The sequence below is a fragment of the Balaenoptera acutorostrata genome, chromosome 17 (assembly GCF_949987535.1).
Source record: "Balaenoptera acutorostrata chromosome 17, mBalAcu1.1, whole genome shotgun sequence".
NCBI lineage: Eukaryota > Metazoa > Chordata > Mammalia > Artiodactyla > Balaenopteridae > Balaenoptera > Balaenoptera acutorostrata.
The window spans coordinates 878957-904014 of NC_080080.1; the positions used below are offsets into that span (position 1 = coordinate 878957).

General features: G+C 47.4%; 1 protein-coding gene across 1 annotated transcript in view; it reads right to left on the reverse strand.

Annotated features, from left to right (window-relative positions):
* IQANK1 (IQ motif and ankyrin repeat containing 1) overlaps positions 1-25058 on the reverse strand; it is a 29445-nt gene that overhangs the window by 530 nt on the left and 3857 nt on the right. The window contains 13 exon segments of the mRNA XM_057532409.1: positions 47-181; positions 262-355; positions 448-644; positions 735-838; positions 941-1022; positions 1094-1233; positions 9978-10103; positions 10175-10244; positions 10246-10340; positions 10400-10487; positions 10489-10550; positions 10956-11011; positions 11014-11088. Coding sequence (XP_057388392.1) covers positions 47-181; positions 262-355; positions 448-644; positions 735-838; positions 941-1022; positions 1094-1233; positions 9978-10103; positions 10175-10244; positions 10246-10340; positions 10400-10487; positions 10489-10550; positions 10956-11011; positions 11014-11088 — 1324 coding nt within the window.

A 25058-nucleotide genomic window follows, 5' to 3' on the forward strand; every position in this document is an offset into this window, starting at 1 on the left:
GCGGGGGCGGGGAGGGCCGGGGCGCCCCGCCTTCCGCCAGCCTCACCCGAGCGCCCCCAGCAGCGCCAGCCTGATCCTCTCCTGCCTCAGGTGGTCTGGGTTCACGGTGTCCACATAGTTGGTGTCCTAGCAGCGCAGGAAGGTGGCCGCCTGGCCCGAAGGGTCGATGACAAGAGGCCACCTGGGGGTGGCCGCTAGGTCACCGCCGTCGGCCCGAAGCCTCGGCTCACCCTTCGCCCCTCGCCGGCCGGGACCAATGACCTGCCGTCAGCGCGGATGCGATCACCCACGTCCTTCAACAGCACGTCGTGGAGCTCGGTGACCTGACACTTCAGCCGGGGCGCCTCCTCCTCCCCTGTGGGGATGTAAGTGGGGGGCCAACCGGAGGGCTCGGCGCCCGATCCCCCTCCCTGGGCCCCTCTGGCCCCCAGCCCGAGCCCCGCCCACCCTCCTGGGCCCGCCCCCCGCACTCCAGCCTGGCCAGGGCCGGGGTCTCCTCCGCCTTTTGGGACTCCTACCGGAGCCTGTCCACTCGGGCCTCCGCGTCCTTGACGGCCTGGAGGAGGGGCCCTACGCTCCGCTCAGGGCAAGGCCGGACCCCCACCCCCGCCTGCCGGGCGCAGCCGGGACCCCTAAGGAAGGGACTGGGAGGGGGGCCGCCCCGCCCCCGCTACGCGGCTGCGGGAAGGTGACACCCCGGGTTTGGGAGTCTGGGCCGAGGGGGAGTAGCCAACCTGCTGAGTGAGCTCAGCCATGCCCGTGCCCCTCCGTTAACCCTTGTTGTGCTCGTCGATCCTCGATCCTCGATCCTCGGGTTGAGCTCGCGGTAGGCCTGCTGCTGGTTGGGGCGGGGGGTGGGGGCCGGGGCCGGCTGAAGCCCTCCGGACAAGGTTGGGGGCTCGAGGGGCGCCTCTCAGCACCCAGCTCTCCCTCCTCCCACCGGCTCCTTCCGGGGGGCTGGCTGCACACGTGTTGGTGACACTTGCTGCTCCTTGGGCAGCTGTTGCACTTTGAGGTTCATGCTGGGGTGGGGGGAGGCGGGTCAGAGGAGCTCCTGGCCGCCTCCCCCCACCCCCACCCCCCTCTTCAGCACCACTTGGCCTCTGCCCCCCTGTGCTGCTTTGTCTCCTGGCCCCGGCGCTGCCGCTGGGCCTCCATGTTCTGGAGCATGGCATCTGTGAGGCTCGGGTCCCAGCACTGCAGCATGCTGACCACTGCGTCCAGCGAGGCCACCTAGCGACAGAGGACAGTGGTCAAAAGCCCAGGGTGTGTTCTGTGTCCTCCCTGACCTGGGGAGATGCTGTTACACTCCCACTTCAGAGAAAAGGACACCGACTCACAGAAATGTGGCCCTCACAGCTGGCCAGGGATGAGCCCCGAAGCGCTGACCATCATGGTGCTGCGCCCCCCAAAGCCAAGCCCCCGAGGTCCTTGCAGTCCCCCTGCCAAGACCACACAGGCCTCCACCTTCCTCTCCTGCCCTCCTCCCTCCACACCCCTGCCACCGGCCCCCGGGGCTCCCTGCTTGTGTCCACTGCATGCAGGTCCCTGGCTGCAGTTCCCTGCCTTCGTGGTCTCCCTACAGACCTCAATCTGCAGGACACAGCCCTTGGGGCCACACTTATCCCAAATCTCACCACTCCTGTTCCTCTGAAGTCCCCCCACCCCGGAGTGATAAAGGGGCCACAGGAAGCAGGGTTCTCAGCAGGGAGGGATAGGGTTCTCCAATATTTTATTTCTTGACTCAGGAGGTTAATCCAGGAGTATTTCCTTTGTCATTTAATCGAGCCACACAACTTTGATTTGTACAATGTTCAGTATGTGGTTTGTATTTTAGAAAGGAAAGTTCAAAGATGTGTAAAATCAAGGATGAGAGAGGAATGGATGGATGGAGCAGATAAATGAATGGAAGAGTGAACATAGGAATGGGTCCATGAATTATTAACTTAAGGAACTGTGAATACCTACTTAAAAGAATAACAGCTACCATTTATTGAGCACCGTGTGCCAGGAATTGTGCTAAAGAACTCCATTCATTGTCTCATTCGTCTTCAAAATATAGGAACTGTTATTAGCCCCATTTATGAATATATGGAAGCTGATATTCAAATAAGTTTAAAAACCTGCCAAAGGTTAGTTTGCAAGTAGAAGAACTGGAATAAATGGAAAACTAAATGAGTGAACAGATAAAATAATAATGTAATGGGTGAATTTATGAATGAGTTAATGAATGGACAAATAATGAGTAGATGAATAAGTTGATGAATGAATTAAATGATAAAAGAATGAAGGATTCTTGGATTAATTGAATGAATGGATGAAATATGAATTGATACATGAAAAATTAATAGATGAAGGGATTTAATGGATGAATAACTTAGATAAGTAGATGGTTGGTTGAGCAAATGGATAGATGAATTGATGGGTGAGTTCAATCATTCACAACTTTTGAGTGCCTTTCATGTGACAACCAAAATGTATGACATTGGAGAATACAACTGTGGAGTGAACTAACATAGTCCCTGCTTTCTCGAAATTTTTTCTCAAGTAAACAGCATGAAATGTGTATATGAAAGCACGGATGAAGAGATGTGTGAATTAACAGTAGTTAAATAAATGAATACATGAGGATGACTTACGATGGTAGTAAGGCTAAAGTGGATACAGTAATGAGGGGATAGACTGGCAAGTTTATCAATAAATGATTCATAAGTTAATGAGAAAATGTGTGAACTGATGAAACAGTAAGTCAAGTACTGGGAAAAAAGATTGTATTCAATGGATAAACTTATGAAAACAATGATAGATGGGTAGATGAACGATAAAGGGATGATGGAGGGAGGGACAGATAATGATTGATAGTTATTTAATTCTTCTACATCATTACTGATTTTTCTGTCTACTTGTTTCACCAATTATTGAGATAGGGATGTTGAAATCTGCTACTATCATTGTGGGGTTAGTTCTCTTTGTAGTTCTATCAGTTTTTGCTTCATGTATTTGGAAGCTCTGTTAGTAGCTGCAAAAACATTTAGGATTCTTACGACCTCTTGATGAAATGATCCCTTTGTCCTTACGAAATGATTCTTTTATTCTCAGTAATATTTTTTGTTCTGAAGTCTACTTTTTCAGATGTTAATATAGTCATTTCAGCTTTCTTATATTTAGTGTTATACTGGCATATTTGTTCTATCCTTTTAATTTTCACCTATCTGTATCTATTTTATTTTTTTTTTTTACTTTTTGGCCACATGGCACGGCACGTGGGATCTTAGTTCTCCGACCAGGGATCGAACCCATGCCCCCTGCAGTGGAAGCACAGAGTCTTAACTGCTGGACCACCAGGGAAGTCCCATATTTTAAGTTTGTTTCTTATAGGCAGAATATAGTTGGATTTTTAAAAAATTTATCTTTTTTTTTTTTGGCTGCGTCGAGTCTTAGTTGCAGCACGCAGGATCTTTCATTGAGGCACATGGGATCTTTTTCGTTGTGGTGCGTGGGCTCTTTGCTGCAGCACTCGGGCTTCCCTCTAGCTGTGGCCTGCAGGTTTTCTCTCTCTAGTTGTGGCATGCAGGCTCCAAGGTGCATGGGCTCTGTAGTTTGCGGCTCTGCGGGCTCTCTTGTTGAGGCGCGCAGGCTTAGTTGCCCTGCGGCCTGTGGGATCTTAGTTCCCCAACCAGGGATGGAACCCGCGTCCCCTGCACTGGAAGGTGGATTCTTTACCACTGGACCACCGAGTAAGTCCCTATAGTTGGACTTTTTAAATCCGAATGACAATCTCTGCCTTTTAATTGGGGTGTTTAGACCATCTACATTTAATGAGATTATTGATATAGTTGAGTTAAAAATTACCCTTTGCTATTGTTTTCTACTGGTTCCATCTGTTCTTTTTTTCTTTTCTTTTTCTTTTTTTTAAAATATTTATTTATTTATTTATTTATTTGGCTGTGCCAGGTCTTAGTTGCAGCACGTGGGATCTTCGTTGCCACGTTCGGGATCTCTGTTGTGGCATGCAGGATCTTTAGTTGCAGCATGCAGGATCTTTAGCTGTGGCATGCAGGATTTTTAGTTGCGGCATGTGGGATCTTTTAGCTGTGGCATGCAGGATCTAGTTCCCTGACCACGGATCAATCTGGGGCCCCCTGCACTGGGAGCGTGGAGTCTTAACCACTGGACCACCAGGGAAGTCCCTGTTCTTTATTTTCCTTTTCTTCTTTTTTTGCCTCCTTTCTGATTGCATATTTTTTAGAATTCCATTGTATCTCCTTTATTATCTTATTAACTGTAACTGTTGATATTTAGTGCTTACTTTAGGGTTTACAGTACATATACACTTATAACTTATTACAATCTACTTTCAGATGATATTGTACCACTTCACATATAGTATAAGAACCTTCCACAGTATATTTCCATTTCCCCCTGCCAACCTTTATAATATTTTTGTCACACATTCAAGCCAAACAACTATAATTTGTGCAGTTTTCAGTATGTGTATCTACATGTGTTATAAAATCCCATGACATATTGCCATTATTTTTGTTTCTTCAATTACCTTTTCAATAAATTTAAGTAATAAGTCCCTATCTCATATATTTACCTAGGTAGTTACCCTTTCTAGTGGTCCTCACGTCTTTTGAGTGGATCCATATTTACATCTGGCATCCCTTTCCTTCTATCGGTAGGGCTTCCATTAACATTTCTTATAGTGTGAGTCTGCTGGTGATTGATTCAGCTTTTGTATGTCTGGAAAGGTATGTCTTTATTTTGCCTTCAGTTATGAAAGATATATGCACTGGGTATAGAACTCAAGGTTGACAAGATTTTTTTCCCCCTTCAGTACCATTAAAGGTGCTCTCCACTGTCTCCTCACTTGCACTGTTTCCAACAGGAAATCTGCCATAATCCTTATCTTTGTTCTTCTGTCTGTAACATGTCTTTTTTTCCTCTGGCTGCTCTTAAGATTTTCTCTTTATCACTGGCTTTGAGAAATTTTATCAAATTGTGCCTTAGCCTGATTTTTCTTCCTGCTTCTTGCTGAAATTTGATGTTTGTTGAGATTTTGGGAATGTGGTTTATACTTTTCATCAAATTTGGAAACCTTAAGGTTATTATTTCTTCAAATATATATTTTTTTCTGTTTCCTTTTTTTAAAAAATAAATTTATTTATTTTCAGCTGCATTGGGTCTTCATTGCGGTGCACGGGCTTCTCATTGCGGTGGTTTCTCTTGCTGCGGAGCACGGGCTCTAGGCGCACAGGCTTCAGTAGTTGTGGCGCATGGGCTCAGTAGTTGTGGTGCATAGGCTTGGTTGTTCCACGGCATGTGGGATCTTCCCGGACCAGAGCTCGAACCTGTGTCCCCTGCATTGGCAGGCAGATTCTTAACCACAGCACCACCAGGGAAGTCCGTCCTTTCTTTCTTCTCTCCTCTGGAGACTCCAATTACATATATATGAGGCCTCTTGAAATTGTCCCACGGCTCGTTGATCCTCTTTTCGTTTGGAGGAATTCCTTTTTCTCTGTGTAGTTTTATTTGGAGTAGTTTCTATTGTTTAGCCTTCAAATTCACTAATCTTTACCTCTGTTCTGTCTAATGTGACATTAATCCCATCCATAGTTTTTTGTTTGTTTTTCATCTCAGACACTGTCATTTTTACCTCTAGAATTTAAGTTTTTTATACCTTCCATGTCTCTATTCAATTTTTCAAGCATCTGGAATACAGTTATAATAGCTGTTTAAATGTCTTTTATGCTAATTCTAATATCCACATCAGTTCTGGGTTTGTCTTGATTGGTTGAGTTTCTCGTTATGGTCATATTTGTATACATCTTTGTATGTCTGATAATATTTAATTGGATGCCAGACAATGTACATTTTGCCTTGTTAGGAGCTGTATATTTTGTATCTCTATATGTATTCTTGAATTTTGTTTTGGGGTACAGTTAAATTACCTGGAAAGTTTTATCCTTTGGGTCTCGCTTTAAGGTGAGGCTGTACCAGAGCGGCATTTACTCTAGGACTAGTTATTCCTCTGAGGCAAGGTCCTTCTAAGTGCCCTACCCAGTGCCACGTGGATTGTGAGGTTTCCTGCTTGGGCTGGTGGGAAAAGGCTAGGCACTGCTTCCTTCCCTCCTGACAGATGCCTCTGTCCCCAACCTTGAGACATTCCGTCACACACATGCGCCATTGAGTACTCACCTGAATCCCCAAAGGGGTCCCTACACACCTCTGGAATGCTCTTTATCTTTTTTTTTTTTTAATTTTATTGGAGTATAGTTGATTTACAATGTTGTGTTAGTTTTATGTGTATAGCAAAGTACATCAATTATACATATACATATAACCACTCTTTTCTAGATTCTTTTTCCATATAGTCCATTACAGAGTATTGAGTAGAGTTCCCTGTGCTATACAGCAGGTCCTTATTAGTTATGTATTTTATATATAGTAGTGTGTATATGTCCATCCCAATCTCCCACTTTATTCCTCCCCCCATTTCCCCACTGGTAACCATAAGAAGTTTGTTGAATACATCTGTGACTCTATTTCTGTTCTGTAAATAAGTTCATTTGTACTATTTTTTTAGATTCCACATATAAGCGATATCATATATTTGTCTTTCTCTGTCTGACTTACTTCACTCTGTGACAATCTCTAGGTCCATCCATGTTGCTGCAAATGGCATTATTTCTGAAACGGTGTTTCCCTTTGCAGCTCTCTCCTCTCTGGCACTTGCAGTCTGACTGCCTTGGAATCCCTGGACTCTGAACCCTGTCTCCTTAACTCAGGGAATTGACCAGGCTCTGCCTGGATTCCCCCTTCCTGCACCACAGCCTGGAAGTGCTCTCAAGGTGGTTAGCTGGGCAATCAAAGGGCTCATGTAGTTTATTTCCAGCCTCTTGGGGATCACTGATTATTCCCTGATGCCCAGTGTCTTGAAAACCATTGTTTCATGTATTCTGTCTGGGTTTTGTTGTCGTATTTCAGGTGGAAGGATAAATCAGGTTGCATTTACTCCATCCTAGAAGCAGAAATCTCTGTTCATTTTTTTTCAACCTTCTTTCTGTGTTTCATTTTGGGTAATTTCTATTTCTATGTCTTCTAATTAATTTTTCTTTCAATGTCTAATCAGCCATTAATCACATCCAGTGTGTTTTTCACCTCCAACACTGCAGTTTTCAGAAGTTTAGGAGTATGTACTAAAAAATACAGACAGATGGATGTAGAGGTGTGCTGTGTGAGATACAGCTGTAAGTTTTAATGCCCTTGTCCACTTATTCTGTGATCTGTGTCATTTCTCAGTCAGTTTTGATTGATTTTGCTCTTCACTATGGGTTATATTTTCCTGTTTCCTTGCATGACTGGTAATTTTATTAAGCTTTTATTTGCAAACAATTACAGATTTACAGGAATTTGCACGTACCCTTAACAAGTTTTCCCCAATGATGGCATCTTATACAACTATAGTGCAAAATACAAAGCAGGATATGGACATAGTACAATCCACAGACCCCACTTACTTTGTTTCAACAATTTTACATGTATCCCTTTGTATGTCTACAGTTACATGCAGTTTTATCGTATGTGTAGATTTGTGTACCCGCCACCACAGTCAAGATGCGACCTGTCCCATCACCACAACGCTCCTCTGTGTCACCACTTCTAGTCACATCACCTCTCTCCCCTTTCCTTCCCTGCCCCTATTCCCACCCCACAAAGCACTGATCTGGCCTCCATCTCCATAATTTCATCGTTTTGAAAATGTTATGTGAATGGAATCAGACAGTATGTAACCCTGTGAGATGCGCTCTTTTTTCACTTGGCAAAAGGCCCTTGAGACCCGTCCAGGTGTTGCTGTATCACTAGTTCCTTCCTTCTCACAGCTGAGGAGTGTTCTGAGGTGTGGACTGGCCTGAGTTGGCTTAACCTTTCACCTACTGAAGAACATCCAGGCTGCTTCCAGTTTGGGGCTGTTACAAGCAGAGCTGCTGTGAACATGCGTGTGCACACTTTTATGTGGACACAGTCCTCGTTTTGCTGGAATAGAACGCCCAGCAGTGTGTGCTGAGTCCCATGGGAAATGTATGTTCAGTTTCTTAAGACACAGCCCCACTGTGTTCCAGAGCAGCTGCACCCCTTTACGCTCCCACGAGCACTGGGTGAGATCTGGCTTCTCTGCACCCTGTGCCATCCTCAGTGGTTTCCATTTCAGCATTTCTACCAGGTGTGATGGTGTTGAACAGCTTGTGTTTATTGACATCATTATATCCTCTTCAGTGAAATTTCTCTCCATGCCCTTTGCTCACTTTATAACTGGATCGTATCACTTACCATTGAGTTTTGAGAGTTGTTTGTATATTATAAATATGGGTCCTCTGTCAGATATGTGGTCTGCAAGGATTTTCTCCCTCTCTGTGGCTTGTCTTTTCATCCTGTTAACAGGGGCTTCAGCAGAGCAAAAGTTTTACATTTTTAGGAAGTTCAATTTGTTGGGGTTTTTTTTTTCTTTTATCGATTGATTGTGCTCTTTGTCTAAGAACCCTTTACCAAATCATAGGTCCCAAAGATTTTCTCCTGTGTTCTTCTAAAGGTTTTACAGTTTACATTTTGCATTTAAATCCTAATCCATTTTGAGTTCGTTTTTTATAGGGTGTGAGGTTTAGGTGAAGGTTCATTCCTTCGCCTGTGGACGTCCAATTGCTCCAGCACCAGACTGTCCCTCCTGCAGCCAGTGGCCTCCCGCCCCCCCCCCGCCCCGCCACCAGTGTGCTGTCCTCTCAGTGCCCCCTGCCCCACCCTCAGGCACCGGCGGGCTGGACATCCTCCTCAGCACCCCTCAGAAGGCCGCCTGCATGCTTCTCCAGCCTTCATGCCCCGTGCCCACCACCCGGGCCTGCCCCAACACGACCCGCGGAGAGGTGGGCCTCCCTGTGCCCCATCCTCGCTCCAGCCCCTCTGAGGCCATGGCCAGGCCCTTTGGTCCTCCTAGCCTCACATTTTGCTCCTTTGAGGAGGAAGCAGGAGGAGTTTGAAGCCAAAGGCTCTGCTGGTATTTTAAAACTTGCCCTGTTGCTTATTAAAGAGGAGAAGCCAAGAAGAGCAGAGGGGATGCCTTCCAGGACAAGGGGGCAGCACCCTGAGGAGGCAGCTGGGGGTGAAGGTGGCGCCCGGGACACGGGGTCCCCAGGTGGCAAAGGCCCTGGCACCCCACAGGTGGAAGCAGGGGCTCAGCAGCAGACCCGGGCCAGTCCCACATGTTCCAGCCAACACCTCGGCTCTACAGGCTGGGGTGGAAGGATGCACGGCTGAGATGGGCGAGGGCCTGAGATTCCAGCCAGACTCATTTAAAGAAATTAAGGCCGTGGCATTAGGTGATCCAGCTTCACGGCTGCTCCCACAGGCCCTGGGTCAGCCTCATCTGACCTGGCCTCCTGGGCCGGGGAGAAGGCCAAGCACCCGTGTCCCCAGCCTGGCCCAGGGCCTGGGAAAAGGCCCCTTGACATCGTTCCCGGGCGCCATGGAGGAACTGCCAGGCCGAGCCGCCTTGCAGGGTCATGGCTCCGAGCCCTAGGGCTCAATTTTCTCAGAGACGTGGAAATTCTGAGTGAGGGGCCAGGTGGGCGGGCCTAGTGCTGCCCTCAATGCCCCAGAGCTCCCGCACTGGCTCGCGAGGAGCCAGTCTGTTTCTCCACCTCCCATGGTAACACTGCTTCCAAGGTGGGCTGAGGGTCCAGGGACGTGAGTAGAACCCCGGCCACAGGAGGCCCCCAGAAACCGGGAGCTGTGGTCTTGATCGCATGTGCCCGGTAAGGCTCATAGCGAGGACTTCGGGAAGGGAAGGGCCTGCAAAGGCCTTGCTGGTGGTTCTGGGTCCTGGAAGGTTCGGGACCAGCCGGGGCGGGCCCCCCAGGCTCCTGACAGCTTTGCGGGTGAGGGAGCAAGCGCCCCGGGGGCTTCTGCCCACGCCCGCGCACCTGCTCGGGGGTGCTTCCGTCATCCGCATACACCTGGGGGTCAGCTCCGAGCTTCAGAAGCACCTCCACGGCTTCCAGGTGGCCCCCGAAGGCCGCTCGGTACAGTGGCGTCCGGCCGAAGGCGCCCTGCTGGACGCGCTCACTGAGCACGGCCCGCCCGGGCGAGGCGCGGGCCCCAGTCCTCGCCCGGCGCCCACCTTGCTGTTGCGACTGGCGCCCTGCTCGGCTAGCAGCTGGATGGCCAGGGACTGCCCGCCCGCCGCCGCTGTCCTCGAAGTCCACCAGGGCCAGGCGCCGCTGCAGCCGCCGCGCCGCCCGCGCCGCGTCGCAGCTCACGCCCTCGCGGTTCAGCAGCGCGTCCACCTGCTCCGGGCGGCACTCAGCGGCGCCGCGAGCTCAGGGCCCGCCGCCCCGCCGCCCACCTCCCGCAGGATCGCCTGGATCTCGCCCAGGTTCCCGTCGAAGGCCGCCTCCAGCAGGCGCGCCCCGCGCTGCCGCTCCTCCTGCCGCCGCCGCTTCTTCCCACTGCCGCCGGGCCGCCTCCTGCTCCCGCCGCAACAGGGCCACGAAGGCCTAAGGGCGGCCCAAAGCGGTCACCGCCCCAGCCCTGAGCCCCCAGCCCCGGTCCAGACCCGGGAGCCCTGCAGTTCCCGCCCCTGAGCCCTCCTTCCCCGCCCCCAGCCCTGCGTCACCCCGCCCTAACCCTGCGTCCCCGCCCCCAGCTCTGCGTCCCCGCCCCCAGCCCTGCGCCCCCGCCCCCAACCCTGCAGTCCCCGCCCCCAGCCCTGCGTCCCCGCCCCCAGCCTTGCGTCCCCGCCCACAGCCCTGCAGTTTCCGCCCCCCAGCCCTCCTTCCTCGCCCCCAGCCCTGCGTCCCCGCCCCCAGCCTTGCGTCCCCCACAGCGCTGCGTCCCCCACCCCCCCCGCCCTAGCCCCGCAGTCCTGACCCCACTCCGACACCCACCCCCGTAGATCTCACCTCCCTCTGCAGCTTCTCCATCAGCTCCAGGTAGTCCTGGCGGTCCTGATCACGTGGGCCTGCTCCTTTCTCGCCAGGAGCTTCGGGAAGGCTCACTGGATGGTGGTGGCTGCTTGGTCCTCCGCGGCTGGCCCTGCTAGTGGGGAGAGGGCTTATGGATCACAGTGCTCCCCTCCACGCTGCGGTCCACGCGGCTGCAGGACCAACACCAGGTGTGCCCGAGCTCCAGGTTAACAAGGCGAGCGGAGCAGGCGCACTCCCTCCTGACCTGACGAAAGGATCAAAAATGTTCTAAAATCCACAAACACGACTAAACCAGAGTAATCCACCGGCGGAGAGCAAGTGAGGAGGTACAAGGAGTGGCAGCCGAGAGCGGAGAGAGGAGCTGGGTCTCGGCACAAAGTCTCCTGCCCTTCCCCACCCCAGATACAGCTGGGACCCTGCGAATACCTTCTGAACCCCCAGCCTGGGAAGATGGTCTGGAGATGTTGGTGGGAAACCCGAGGAAGTCTGAGAAAAAAGGCTTCTGGCAGAGAAGCCCCTTGTGGATCCCCACAAGACCCCTTCCCTCTGAAAGCCAGAAGGACCTCTTCCGAATTCAGGCACCCGCATCCATAGGCGGGGCTGACTGGGCTGAACTGGGGGTGTCTCAACCCACAAGCCCACTGGAACTCAGAATAGGGAGCCCAAGGCCCCTGAGAGCTGTGATCCACTGGCGGCACACGCGGCCTCGCCCCAGCAGCGCCCTTGGCTACAGGGAGGGTCCGAACGCCTGCCCTAGGAGAGACGTCCACACCCACCTGCCACTCTCTGCCCATGTGATGAGGCGACCAGTTAGCCTCTCTGGGCCTCAGTGTCCCTTTCTCTAAAATGGGGTGATGGTAGCTGCACCCCACAGGGCTTTCCAACACTCCAATAATAGAACACTGTGAGTCCTGAAAGTAACTGCTCAACCTATGTTTCCGTAATTGAGACTCCAAGCAGAGGTGAGCCAGACCCAGTGGCCATGCTCACCATGAAAGAACTGGCAGGCGAGAAGGTGCAGACATGCCATAGGGAAGGGATGACATGGCTTTCAGAAGACGCTGGAAGAAAACAAGCAGAAAAGCCAGCTGTCCAAAAGCACCGCAAGCTAGGGAGGAACTTAATAAAAACAGAAATTCAATAGAACAAGGGATCAAAGACAAGATGGGAAAAACAGAATGAGGAGGTAAAAGAGTCATCACAGAAAAGAAGACAAATGGAAAACAATACTCAGTTCTGCAGACCAACAACTAAAGCAGGACCAGCTGAAAATAGAGCCGATGTGGTGCAGAGTGGAGCTCGGCGCAGGAGAGAAGGGTTTGGGAGGGTCACAGTGAATGCTAGCAAGGAGATGGAAACCGGAAGGAGGAGACACAGATGATGACAATAAAACGTGACAATAATTAGTGTCTCTAGAATGCGGAGACTAGTGATGGGGAAAGTATTTAGAGATAAAATACAAAAAAATTTTCCTGAAATGAATCTTAAGACAAAAGGGACAAAGAATATACCAGGAAACAAAACAACTGGCAGGTTGTTTTTAAGGTTGCTGACTCTTAAAAAAAAAAAAAATGTTATTGGGATTTCCCTGGTGGTCCAGTGGTTAAGACTCTGTGCTCCCAATGCAGGGGGCCCGGGTTCGATCCCTGGTCAGGGAACTAGATCTGGCATGCCACAACTAAGAACCCGCTTGCCACAACTAAAAAAGATCCCACATGCGGAAATGAAGATCTCACATGCAGCAATGAAGACCCCGCATGCTGCAGCTAAGACTCGGCACAGCCAAATAAATAAATAAATATTATATATATATATAAAGTTACTCGAGGACCCAAGCAGAAAAGAAATCAAACTACGCTCTCCTAGGACTTTTTTTTTTTTTGATAAATTTATTTATTTATTTATTTATTTATTTATTGGCTGTGTGGGGTCTTCATTGCTGCGTGCAGGCTTTCTCTAGTTGTGGCGAGCAGGGGCTACTCTTCATTGTGGCATGCGGGCTTCTCATTGTGGTGGCTTCTCTTATTGTGGAGCACGGGCTCTAGGCATGCGGGCTTCAGTAGTTGTGGCACGCAGGCTCAGTAGTTGTGGCTCGCGGGCTCTAGAGCACAGGCTCAATAGTTGTGGCGCACGGGCTTAGTTGCTCCGTGGCATGTGGGATCTTCCTGGACCAGGGCTGGAACCTGTGTCCCCTGCATTGGCAGGTGGATTCTTAACAACTGCACCACCAGGGAAGTCCCTCTCCTAGGACTTTTTATAGCAGCATCAAATGTAGAAGTCGATGAATCAGTATTCACAGAATTCCAAAGGGAAAAGAGTAGCTCCAGAAGCTCCTGCACGTGGTTCTGCTTCTGCCATGTCAATGAAGGAGGTTAGGACCAGTCTTCCCAATGACAGCAATAGAAAGGACGGACAGAATGAATATGCTGTAAAACGTGTCTGAAGGCACTGCAAAGACGAAGGAGGTGAGCTCAGGGCAGGAGAGCGCAGGAGTGGCCCCAGACCAGCAGACAGGTTTCCCCTGGCAGCAGCCACCAGCACCAGAAGCACAGCGCCGGGGGGGGGGGCAGGGGCACAATGTGAGCAGGGCTTCTGCAGGTCTCAGCAACAAGGGGACAAAATCTGTATTCCAGAGCACTGGGTAAGGGCTTAGGGTTGCCAGGTTTAGCTAATAAAAATACAGAACATAATCCTGAGGACATACAGTAAGAAAGGATTTATTGTTTATCTGAAATTCAAATTTAAATGAGTGTCCTGTATTTTATCTGGCAATTCTATTGAGTAAGAATCCTGAAGAACTCCATCCTTTGGGAAATAAAGCAACCCTCGTGGGAACGGAATCCTCAGCTTCAAATCACTCAACCCCCTGACTAGATTAAGGTAATCTGAGTTGCCTCTAGCCTTGGTGCCTACCAGAAACTAAATAAGTCTCCTCTGGAGGAAGATGTCATTGTCCAGGACTTTAGCATACCTCCAACATTTTTAATAGGCAATGTACAGCAACCAAAAAATATCAGGCTAATGAGGAACCAAGATATGAGTGAAAAACAAGAAAAAAGATGAACAATAGAAACAGACCCAGATGCAGCCAATAATGGAGTTCTTGGACATAGACTTTAAAATAATTATGAGTGACATATTCAAGGAATTAAAAGACAAGACTGAAAAGTTTGGGCAGAGAACTGGAAACAATAATAAAGAACCAAATGGAAATTCTAGAATGTAAAAATACAAAACATAAATTGAGAGTTCAATGGCTAAGTTTAACAGCATAATAGACATAGCTGGAAATAGAATTAGTAACCTGGAATACAGTACAAATGAAAATATCCAGATTAAAGACATAGAGACAAAAGGAAAGGTCTGAGGCCGATGTCATGGGAGTTGCAGGCATGAGGGAAAGAGAGGATGGTAGCAACGTTCAAAGAGAATTTTTCAAAACAAACAAGAGATCAAGTCAGAGCTTTGATACGCATGAAGAATCCCAAGTAGGATGAGTACAAAAACAAGCAAGCACACACAAAAACCAGAGCACACCATAGTATAATTGCCAAAACCTAATGAAATGAGAACAATCTTCTTTACCCCTTCAAAGGGGTAAAAAAACAGTTTTTAATGCAAAATAAACACACCTTTGGACAAACAAAACTTTAGGAGGATTCAGTAGCAGCAGACCAACAATGAAGAGAAAGACAAAAGAGAAAGAAAAAAGGCAGAAGAGACAAAGCCAAATGGGACATAGAGGTGCAGGTAGGGAGGGTGCATTGGAAAGAATACACATAAGAGTTGTGCAGAACAGTAGCACCAACATCACAGATATATGAGAGCTAAAACACACACAAAATAATAGCATATCTATTGGAAGAGGGTAAGTGTAGTTAAAAAGGGCTAAGATTCTTGCATTGTCAGAAAAGTAGAGAGTTATAGTAGACTTGAGAATTCGAAGATATGTTGTAAACTCTAGGGTAACTACTAAAGATTAGTAAGAGAACGTTGTGGCAGACACACACTAAGGTAATGCCCTGTGGCTTATGCCCTGTGTGAGCCCTCTCCTTGAGTGTGGGTAGAATCTGTGAAGTAGCTTTAATAAGGCAAAGGTGATAGGCTGTCACTCCCATGGTTATGTTACATTCTGGAAGATTCCATCTTAGCAGACTGACTCTCCTGCTGGCCTTAAAGAAGCAAATGGCTGTGTTGAGAGCTGGCTGCAGAGGGGCCATGTTATGGGGAGCTGTGGGCGGCCTCCAGGCCTGCAGAGCACCTCCAGCCAATGGCCAGAGAGAAGCCAGGACCCAGTCCTCCAAGGAGACGGATACTGCCAACAACCCAAATGAACTTGGAGGTGGAGCCTTCCCCACTCAAGCCTCCAGTGAGACCACAGCCCCAGCTGACACCTCGACTGCAGCCTGTGAGGTCCTGAGGGGCACCAGGTGGGTCACCCTTAGATGCCCGACCCACGGAAACAGTGAGATAGTAAATATGTGTTGTTTTAAGGTGCTAAGTTTGTGGTAATTTGTTATGCAGCACAGAAAATACAAATTTATACCTAACTGCTAAGAGTAGAAAAAATTGGAATAATAAAACATTTTTTTTTTAAACTTTAGTCTTTTTTTTTTTTAATGTATTTTTTTAAACGCATTGTTTACTTTGTTTATTTATTTATTTATTTTTGGCTGTGTTGGGTCTTCGTCTCTGTGCGAGGGCTTTCTCTAGTTGCGGCAAGCGGGGGCCACTCCTCATCGCGGTGCGCGGGCCTCTCACTATCGCGGCCTCTCTTGTTGCGGAGCACAGGCTCCAGACGCGCAGGCTCAGTAATTGTGGCTCACGGGCCCAGCCGCTCCGTGGCATGTGGGATCTTCCCAGACCAGGGCTCGAACCCGTGTGCCCTGCATTGGCAGGCAGACTCTCAACCACCGCGCCACCAGGGAAGCCATAATAAAACATTTTAACAGATTAAAAGAAGGCCAAGAAGGAGAGTAAAAAGGGACACCAAGTAAATTGAAAATTATGAAGTAAACACTAAGATGAGATTTAAACACACATATGTAATTGATTACATTACATGTATTGGGTTGGCCAAAAAGTTTGTTCCGGTTCAATATCTGCAAAGCAATCAGTGTGCTACACCACATTAACAAATTGAAGAATAAAGATCATATGCTCATCTCAATAATGCAGAAAAAGCTTTTGACAAAATTCAACATACATTTATGACAAAAACTCTCCACAAAGTGGGTATAGAGGGAAGATACCTCGACATAATAAAGGCCATATATGATAAGCCCACATCATACTCAATGGTGAAAAATTGAAAGTGTTTCCTCTAAGATCAGGATCAAGACAAGGATGCCCACTCTCACCACTTCTATTTAACATAGTTTTGGAAGTCCTAGCCACAGTAATCAGATAAGAAAAAGAAATAAAAGGAATCTAAATAGGAAAGGAAGAACTATCACTATTTGCAGATGACATGGTAATGTATGACTTTAGGATAGAAAATCCTAAAGATGCCACCAGAAAACTACTAGAGCTCATCATTGAATTTGGTAAAGTTGCAGGATATGAAATCAATATACAGAAATCCGTTGCATTTCTATACATTAACTATGAACTACTGGAAAAAGAAATTAAGGAAACAATCCCATTTACCATTGCATCAAAAATAATAAAATACCTAGGAATAAACTTACTAAGGAATTAAAAGAACTGTACTAGGAAAACGATAAGACACTGATAAAAAAAAAATTGAAGATGACACAAACAGATGGTAAGATATACTGTGTTCCTGAATTGGAAGAACTGAAATTATTAAAATGACCATACTACCCAAAGCAATCTGTAGATTCAATGTAATGCCTATCAAATACCATGGATATTTTCCACCAAACTAGAACAAATAATTTTAAAATTTGTATGGAAACACAAAAGACCCCAAATAGCCAAAGCAATCTTGAGAAAGAAGAACAAAATTGGAAGAATCACACTCCCTGACTTCAGACTATACTACAAAGCTACAGTAATCAAAACAGTATGGTACTGACACAAAAACAGAAGTGGAGATCAATGGAACAGGATAGAAAGCCCTGAAATAAACCCATGCACCTGCAGTTAATTAATCTATGACAAGGGAGGCAAGAATATACAATGGAGACAAGACAGTTTCTTTAATAAGTGGTGTGGGAAAACTGGACAGCTACATGTAAAACAATGAAATTAGAACATTCTCTAACACCATCTACAAAAATAAACTCAAATGGATTAAAGACCTAAATGTAAGACCGGATACCATAAAACTCCTAGAGGAAAACATAAGCAGAACACTCTTTGACATAAATCACAGCAATAACTTTTTTGAATCTGTCTCCTAAAACAAAGAAAATAAAAGCAAAAATAAATAAATGGGACCTAATTAGACTTAGAAGCTTTTGCACAGCAAAGGAAACCATCAACAAAACAAAAAAACAGCTTACAGAATGGGAGAAAGTATTTGCTAATGATATGACCAATAAGGGGTTAATATCCAAAATATAATAAACAGGTCATACAACATCAAAAAAATTTAAAAATGGGCAGAGAACCTGAATAGACATTTTTCCAAAGAAGATATACAGATAGCCAAGAGGCACATGAAAAGATGCACACTATTGTTAATCATCAGAGAAATGCAAATTAAAACCACAATGAGATATCACCTCACACCTGTCAGAATGGCTATCATCAAAAAGACCACAAATAACAAACGTTGGTGAGCATGTGGAGAAAAGGGAACCCTGGTCCACTGTTAGTGGGAATGTAAGTTGGTGCAGCCACTGTGGAAAACATTATGGCAGTTTCTCAAATAACTAAAAACAGAACTACCACATGACCCAGCAATTTCACTCCTGGGTATATATCTGAAAAAAATGAAAACACTAATTGGAAAAGATACATGCACCCCTATCTTCAGAGCAGCATTATTTATGATTGCCAAGATATGGAAACAACCTAAGTGTCTATCAACAGATGAATGGATAAAGAAGATGTTCATCTATATATATAACAATGGAACAATACTTAGCCATTAAAAAAGAATGAAACTTCATCATTTACCACAAAAAGGTTGGACATGTCCAGTATTATGCTTAGTGAAATAAATCAGAGAGAGAAAGACAAATGCTCTGTTATCACTCATATTCAGGATCAAAAAAAATAAAACAAAGAAATGAATATAGCAAAACAGAAACAGACAAACAGATATAGAGAACTAGCAGTTACCAGTGGGGAGAGGGAAGGGGAGGAACAAGATAGGAGTAGGGAATTAAGAGGTAAAAACTACTGTGTATAAAATAAATAAGCTACAAGGCTATATTGTACAACACAGGGAATACGGTCAACATTTTATAACTATAAATGTTTTATGGGACTTCCCTGGTGGTGCAGAGGTTAAGAATCCGCCTGCCAATGAAGGGGACACGGGTTCCAGCCCTGGTCCAGGAAGATCCCACATGCCGCGGACCAACTAAGCCCGTGTGCCACAACTACTGAGCCTGCGCTCTAGAGCCCGCAAGCCACAACTACTGAGCCCACGTGCCACAACTACCGAGCCTGCTCCTCTAGAGCCCGTGCTCCACAACAAGAGAAGCGACCACAATGAGAAGCCTGCGCACCGCAACGAAGAGTAGCTCCCACTCGCCGCAACTAAAGAAAGCCCGTGCGCAGCAACAAAGAGCCAACACAGCCAAAAATAAAAATAATTAATTAATTAAAATAAATCAATAAATAAAAATAAATGTTTTATAATCTATAAAAATTGTGAATCACTGTTATACACTTGAAAGTAATATAAATATTGTAAATCAACTATACCTCAATTAATTTTTTAATTAATTAAATTTTTTAATTTAAAAATAAATAAAATAAAAATGCAAAACTATGTACCTCCTACAAATGTTATTTATTTATTTATTGCCATGCCCCACGGCATGTGGGATCTTGGTTCCCTGACCAGGGATCAAACCCAGGCCCCCAGCAGTGGAAGCGGGGAGTCTTAACCACTGGACCACCAGGGAAGTCCCCCTCCTTGCAAAATTTAAAGTTGACATCTAAGATTTTTCATAATAAGTTTAAATAGTTGCAAAAGATCAAATTTGTGGTATATGATAAAAATTTAAAATAAAACTTTTACTTTGTCAATGGATTACATATACCATAACCATTTCATACCCCTCATCACCCTTTTTAAAATATACACAAGCAACTTCTTTTATAATTAGAAATGGCACCTAGTGACTTTCTCCTTGAAATTTTATATCTATCCCACTTTCTTCAAAGATTTATATCCTAATATATTTCATGCCTTTTACTGATAATCCTGTAATATTTCCTATAATATATAGTCATAATAAATTCTTTTGAAATTCAGTTTTAAAGTTTTCCCTGTAAGTACAAGGCTCTACATTTAAAAAAAAAAAAAATTCTCCTGTATTGAGTTGTCATTACTGTTAGTGTTAGCACACAATTGTTCAAAATGACTAATATATTACAAAATTTGGCTGTGTAATCATTGAACATAAAGAATGAACGCTGTGCAGGAAAGGCATACTGTAGTGAAACGAGTGGGATTTGTATCCGACGCACCTAGCAGCCCGGCCGCCCCCCCGCTCCTGCCTGCGCCCCTCTGCGCCCCCTTCCTGCTCCCTGACTCCCCGCTTGGCGCGGACACCTGTCAATCACGCTCGGACTGCTGAGCCCACGTGGCTCCGGACAGCTCCCACGGCCGTGAGGTCCACCTGCCCTCTGGCTCTGCGCGACCCCACCTCTGCGCTCTGCTCGTGCGCCCACCGCCCCTTCACCGTCAGGCACCTGCCCTTCTGGACCGTGCCCGGACGGCTCAGGAGAGGTCAGGCCCCCGGCGACCCGTCCTCTCTGCCCGCTCGGAGGTCAGAACAGCCGGGTGAAGTTCCAGCAGCCCGGGCTGCGCTGAGCTGACCGCCCTTCAGAGCACGTTCCCGGCCCCCACGGGCTCCCCGACAAGCTTCTGGATTCTGATCTCCCCAACAGCTTCTCTTTCTTCCCGTGGTAAAGGAGATGGCTGTTTCTGAAAGGGTCCCTGTGCCTCTGTGTCCCCTTCTTGGTTTTTTTAGACTTCCAACAGCTGTTCAGCCAACTCTCATATTAAAATCCGTCTTTTAAATTTCGTTAGTCTCTTGTTTTCCTGACTGCACTCTGACAGGTACCAGAAGGTGCCAGGAAACAGACCCTAAGAGGTACTAGCATGCAGTCTACTCAGCCATGTTTTTGTCCTTGACCTGGCACCGCGCTCCCTACCAATGGGAAATGAGATGCCCGTAATCCAGGCGAGAAGTGGTAGGTGTCACAGCAAACCAAATTCGCACCTGCATCCCTCCGGGAGGGAGCCCACAACCCACCCCGGTGTGAACAGATCTGCCTCCCAGCCTCCCAAAGGGCCCTGTCCACTTACTAGAGTGACCATGCCCTGGAGGAAGGGCAACAGCCAGACTTCTCAGGGACTAACCTCCGGTTCTGAATCAATTCCAGGGGCCCCCAAACACCACTGTGGTCCACTAGTCAAAGTGGGGACTTACCATGCGCAGGAGAAAATGGAATTTGGCTCCAAGTTCACATTGTATTGGTCCTGGTAGTTCTGCAGACCCACCCTATGGTTGTTTCCCCGGTTCCTAAATGTGTAAGTAAAAGATACATTGTCAGATGCCCTCTGGAGAGGCCCACGTAACAAGACCGAAAGCCAGCAAGAAACTGAGTCCCTCATCCAAGGTCCCCAAGGGAGCGAACCCTTCCCCAGTCGAGCCCCGAGGTGAGACCACAGCCCCAGCCAACGCCTGGTAGCAGCCCGTGAGACACTGAACAGAGGGCCCCGCTGAGCTGTGCCTGGATTCCTGACCCACAGAGACCACGCGGTAACACCACAGCCACTAAATCTGTGATCTGTGAATCAGCGCTAGGTAACTGACACTGGTGCTCCCCCAGCCGAAGGACTTGCCAGGAGCCAGCAGGCAGAGCGGAAGCGGCTTCTCTCGCTGTTACGTCTAATGACCCACTGAAGGTATTTTTGTTTCCTCTCTCCATGACTCTGAGGTCTGCTGGTTGAGAAGTCTTAGTTCCCAGGATAGGAACACTTCCACCAGGTGACATGAGGATGGTTTGAGTTGAACACTGAGACCTCTGCCTGACCACTAAATTAGCAAAGAAGGGAGTCACTGCGCTGACTGGGGTAATAGATTCTGACTACGCAGGAAGGTCAGTTCACTGCCCCTCACGCGGGTAAGGAGGACTGTCTGGAACCCAAGGTATTCCCTGGGGAGCCTGTCACTCACACATCTGATAGTAGACGTCAACGCAAAACTAAAGCAACTGAAAACAAACAAACAAATAAGCACCGATGACGATTCAAATCCTTCAGGTAAAGAGCCCAGACCAGCAGGTGTCCTAGCTGAGGGCAAAGGGCACATGGAATGGGCAGTGGAGGGAGGGAGCCCATGGTCAGTTACGGAGATGAGAACAGCAGTGGCTGTGTCTGTTTGTTCCATGTATTTGTATATATTGACTAATTTCCTTTTCCACTCTGTTTTATTCTCCTATATTTTATGTCAGGTTTGTTGGTGTTGGTAAGCTTTACAATTTTGTGTTTAAGTTTCAGGAAATCCAGGTTCCAGGTGAGACGTGAATGAATTTAAGGCGCAATTAATATCACCCAGGGATGTAGAGGCCCCAGGGACACTGTTTTCACTTTTTGGAAAGACACTGAGACCATCTTCATCCACACCCAGGACATTTGCACCCTGTCAGGCAGAAGCACACGCTGCCGCGTGGAAGCTCACACGCGTGGGAAGGGCGTGTGTGGAGGTCACAGCCCAGGGCCGAGAGCGTCGGTCAGCACGCCTTCCCTCTCAGCATCAAGCCCACCCTTCCATGGTCCGCTTTGTGCTGCTGGGGCCGCAGCAAACCACGCAGCTCCTGTGCCAGCAGGGGGCACGAGAGGGGACCTGCAGGCAGGAGGTAGCAGAAGGACTCCGCTCTTCTGTCTCCTTGACGCTCTCGTGCTGCCCCGGCAGTGGCCACGCTCGCCAGCATTAGCTGCTGGCTCCGCACCAGAAAACGTCTCCTGCCCCTTTGCCAGAGGAGAGAGGTCTTTGTGAACCACGATGACCTCGCCTGAAGTCCCTAGGTCCCCCTTTGCTGCACGCAGGCCAGCAGTCAGTCAGGGGTCGGAGCAGGCGGAGTGGGGAAGTGCAGGTCGGCTGCAGAAAGAGGTGGACTACTTCCAAACAACGTTTGTTTGTTTGTTCTTACAGGAAATGGCTAATGTTAGCCTTGAAGCCTCCACCTGACTAGGACCCCTGGGAAGGTTCAGAGGGCACCCCTTCATCAAAACAATGAAAAAACACACCCGTGAGCTCAGTGGTGGCTCTCCTCTGGAGGCTGGGCTGGTACTGGGGAGGCCAGATTCACTGCCCTAACATCAATGGGGTGACGGGATTCCAGAACAGAAGAGGCTAAGCAGCAGCACTGAACTCTCGGAGGTAAGATGGTATCGCGATAGGCAGCAGGCAGGGTGGTGGTCAGGAGGCCTTGACCCGGGGCGAGATGCAGGGCAGTCTACGGGATATTGCTCAGTTTGTGTAGTCAGAGAAACACCAGGCTCTGCCAACCAGAAATCTGACATCAGCCACTAGTGTCTAGTTCCCAGACATAAGTCAAGGTCAAAGATTCACAGCTCCTAGATTGAAGAAGAGGCCAGATGCCCTTGGAGAAGGACCGTGCGATGCTTCTACAAGTGCTCTCCCAATGATGACTGTTCTCCCAAGCCTTCCCTGGAGGGGTCGGTGGCCTCTGCCAGCATCCATTGTGCACTGGGAGATTGGGATTGACATATATACACTATTGATACTATGTATAAAATAGATAACTAATGAAAACCTGCTGTAGGGCACAGCGAACTCTACTCAATGCTCTGTGGTGACCTAAATCGGAAGGAAAGACAAAAAAGAGGGGATATATGTATTCATATAGCCGATTCACTTTGTTGTACAGTAGAAACTAACACAACGTTGTAAAGCAACTACACTCCAATAAAAATAAAAATAAAAAGTCCATTAAAAGTATTAAAGAACAAATAAAAATAGCAAGGAATTCCTGGGACAACATCTAGGATAAGGCAGAACCCAAAGAGATAAGCCCAACATTCAAAAGTTGCTTAATCCTAAGGGCATTTGCCAAATATCAAGCAAAAGCTATAAATCCAAAAAAAAAAAAAAAAAAGAAGAAGAAACAATTGATAAGCGGGACTTCATTAAAATTAAAAGTTTCAGGACTTCCCTGGTGGCGCAGTGGTTAAGAATCCGCCTGCCAATGCAGGGGACACGGGTTCGAGCCCTGGTCCGGGAAGATCCCACATGCCGCGGAGCAACTAAGCCCGTGCGCCACAACTACTGAGCCTGCGCTCTAGAGCCCATGAGCCACAACTACTGAAGCCCACGTGCCTAGAGCCCGTGCTCCGCAACAAGAGAAGCCACCACAATGAGAAGCCCGCACACCACAACGAAGAGTAGCCCCCGCTCGCTGCAACTAGAGAAAGCCCACGAGCAGCAACGAAGACCCAACGCGGCCATAAATAAATAAATAAATATTTATTTTTAAAAAAAATTAAAAATTTCTGCTCCGCGAAAGACTGGGAGAAAACATTTGCAAAAGATACAAATGATAAAGGACTGTTATCTGAAAGATAGAAAGAACTCTTAAAGCCCAACAGGAAGAAAACAACCTGATTTTAAAATGGGCCAAACACCTGAACAGACACCTCACCAGAGAACATACACCGATGGCACATAAGCGTATGAAAGCTGCTCCATATCATCTGTCATCAGGGAAATGCAAATCAAATCAACAGCGAGATACCACTCCACACCTATTCCAGACACTGACGACGCCAGATGCAGGAGAGGGTGTGGAGCTGCAAGAACTCGCATTCATTGCTGGCGGGAACGCAGGGTGGCGCAGCCACTTTGGAAGACAGGCAGTTTCCTATAAAACTGAATATACTCTAATGATTCGGCAGTTGTGCTCCTTGGTATTTACCGAAAGGAGCTGAAATTTTATGTTCACATCAAATCCAACACACGGATGTTTATAGCAGCTTTATTCATAATTGCCAAAACTTGGAAGCGACCAAGATGTCCTTCAGTAGGTGAGTGGATAAATAAACTGTGGTCCATCCAGACAATGGAATGTTACTTAGCACTAAAAAGAAATGAGCTATCAAGACACAAAAAGACATGGAGGAACCTTAAATGCAGATTACTAAGTGAAAGAAGCCAATTTGAGAAGGCTATAATACTGTATGATTCCAACTATTTCACATTCTGGAAAAGGCAAAACTATGGAGACAATAAAAAAGATTGGTGGGGACTTCCCTGGTGGTGCAGTGGTTAAGAATCCGCCTGCCAGTGCAGGGGACATGGGTTCGATCCCTGGTCTGGGAAGATCCCACATGCCACAGAGCAACTAAGCCCGTGTGCCACAACTACTGAGCCTGCGCTGTAGAGCCTGCGAGCCACAACTACTGAAGCCCACGCTCCTAGAGCCCGTGCTCCGCAACAAGAGAAGCCACTGGGGCTTCCCTGGTGGCGCAGTGGTTGAGAATCTGCCTGCTAATGCAGGGGACACGGGTTCACGCCCTGGACTGGGAAGATCCCACATGCCGCGGAGCAACTAGGCCCGTGAGCCACAACTACTGAGCCTGCGCGTCTGGAGCCTGTGCTCCGCAACAGGAGAGGCCCGCGCACCGCAATGAAGAGTGGCCCCCACTTGCCGCAACTACAGAAAGCCCTAGCACAGAAACGAAGACCCAACATAGCAATCAATCAATCAATAAATAAATAAATCTTAAAAAAAAAAAAACTGGTATTATTAATATTTAAAAAAAAAAAAAAAAAAAAAGAGAAGCCACTGAAATGAGAAGCCCGCACACAGCAACAAAGACCCAACACAGCCATAAATAAATAAATTAATTAATTTAAAAAAAAAAGATTGGTGGTTGTGAGGGATTGAAGGGGGTAGGAG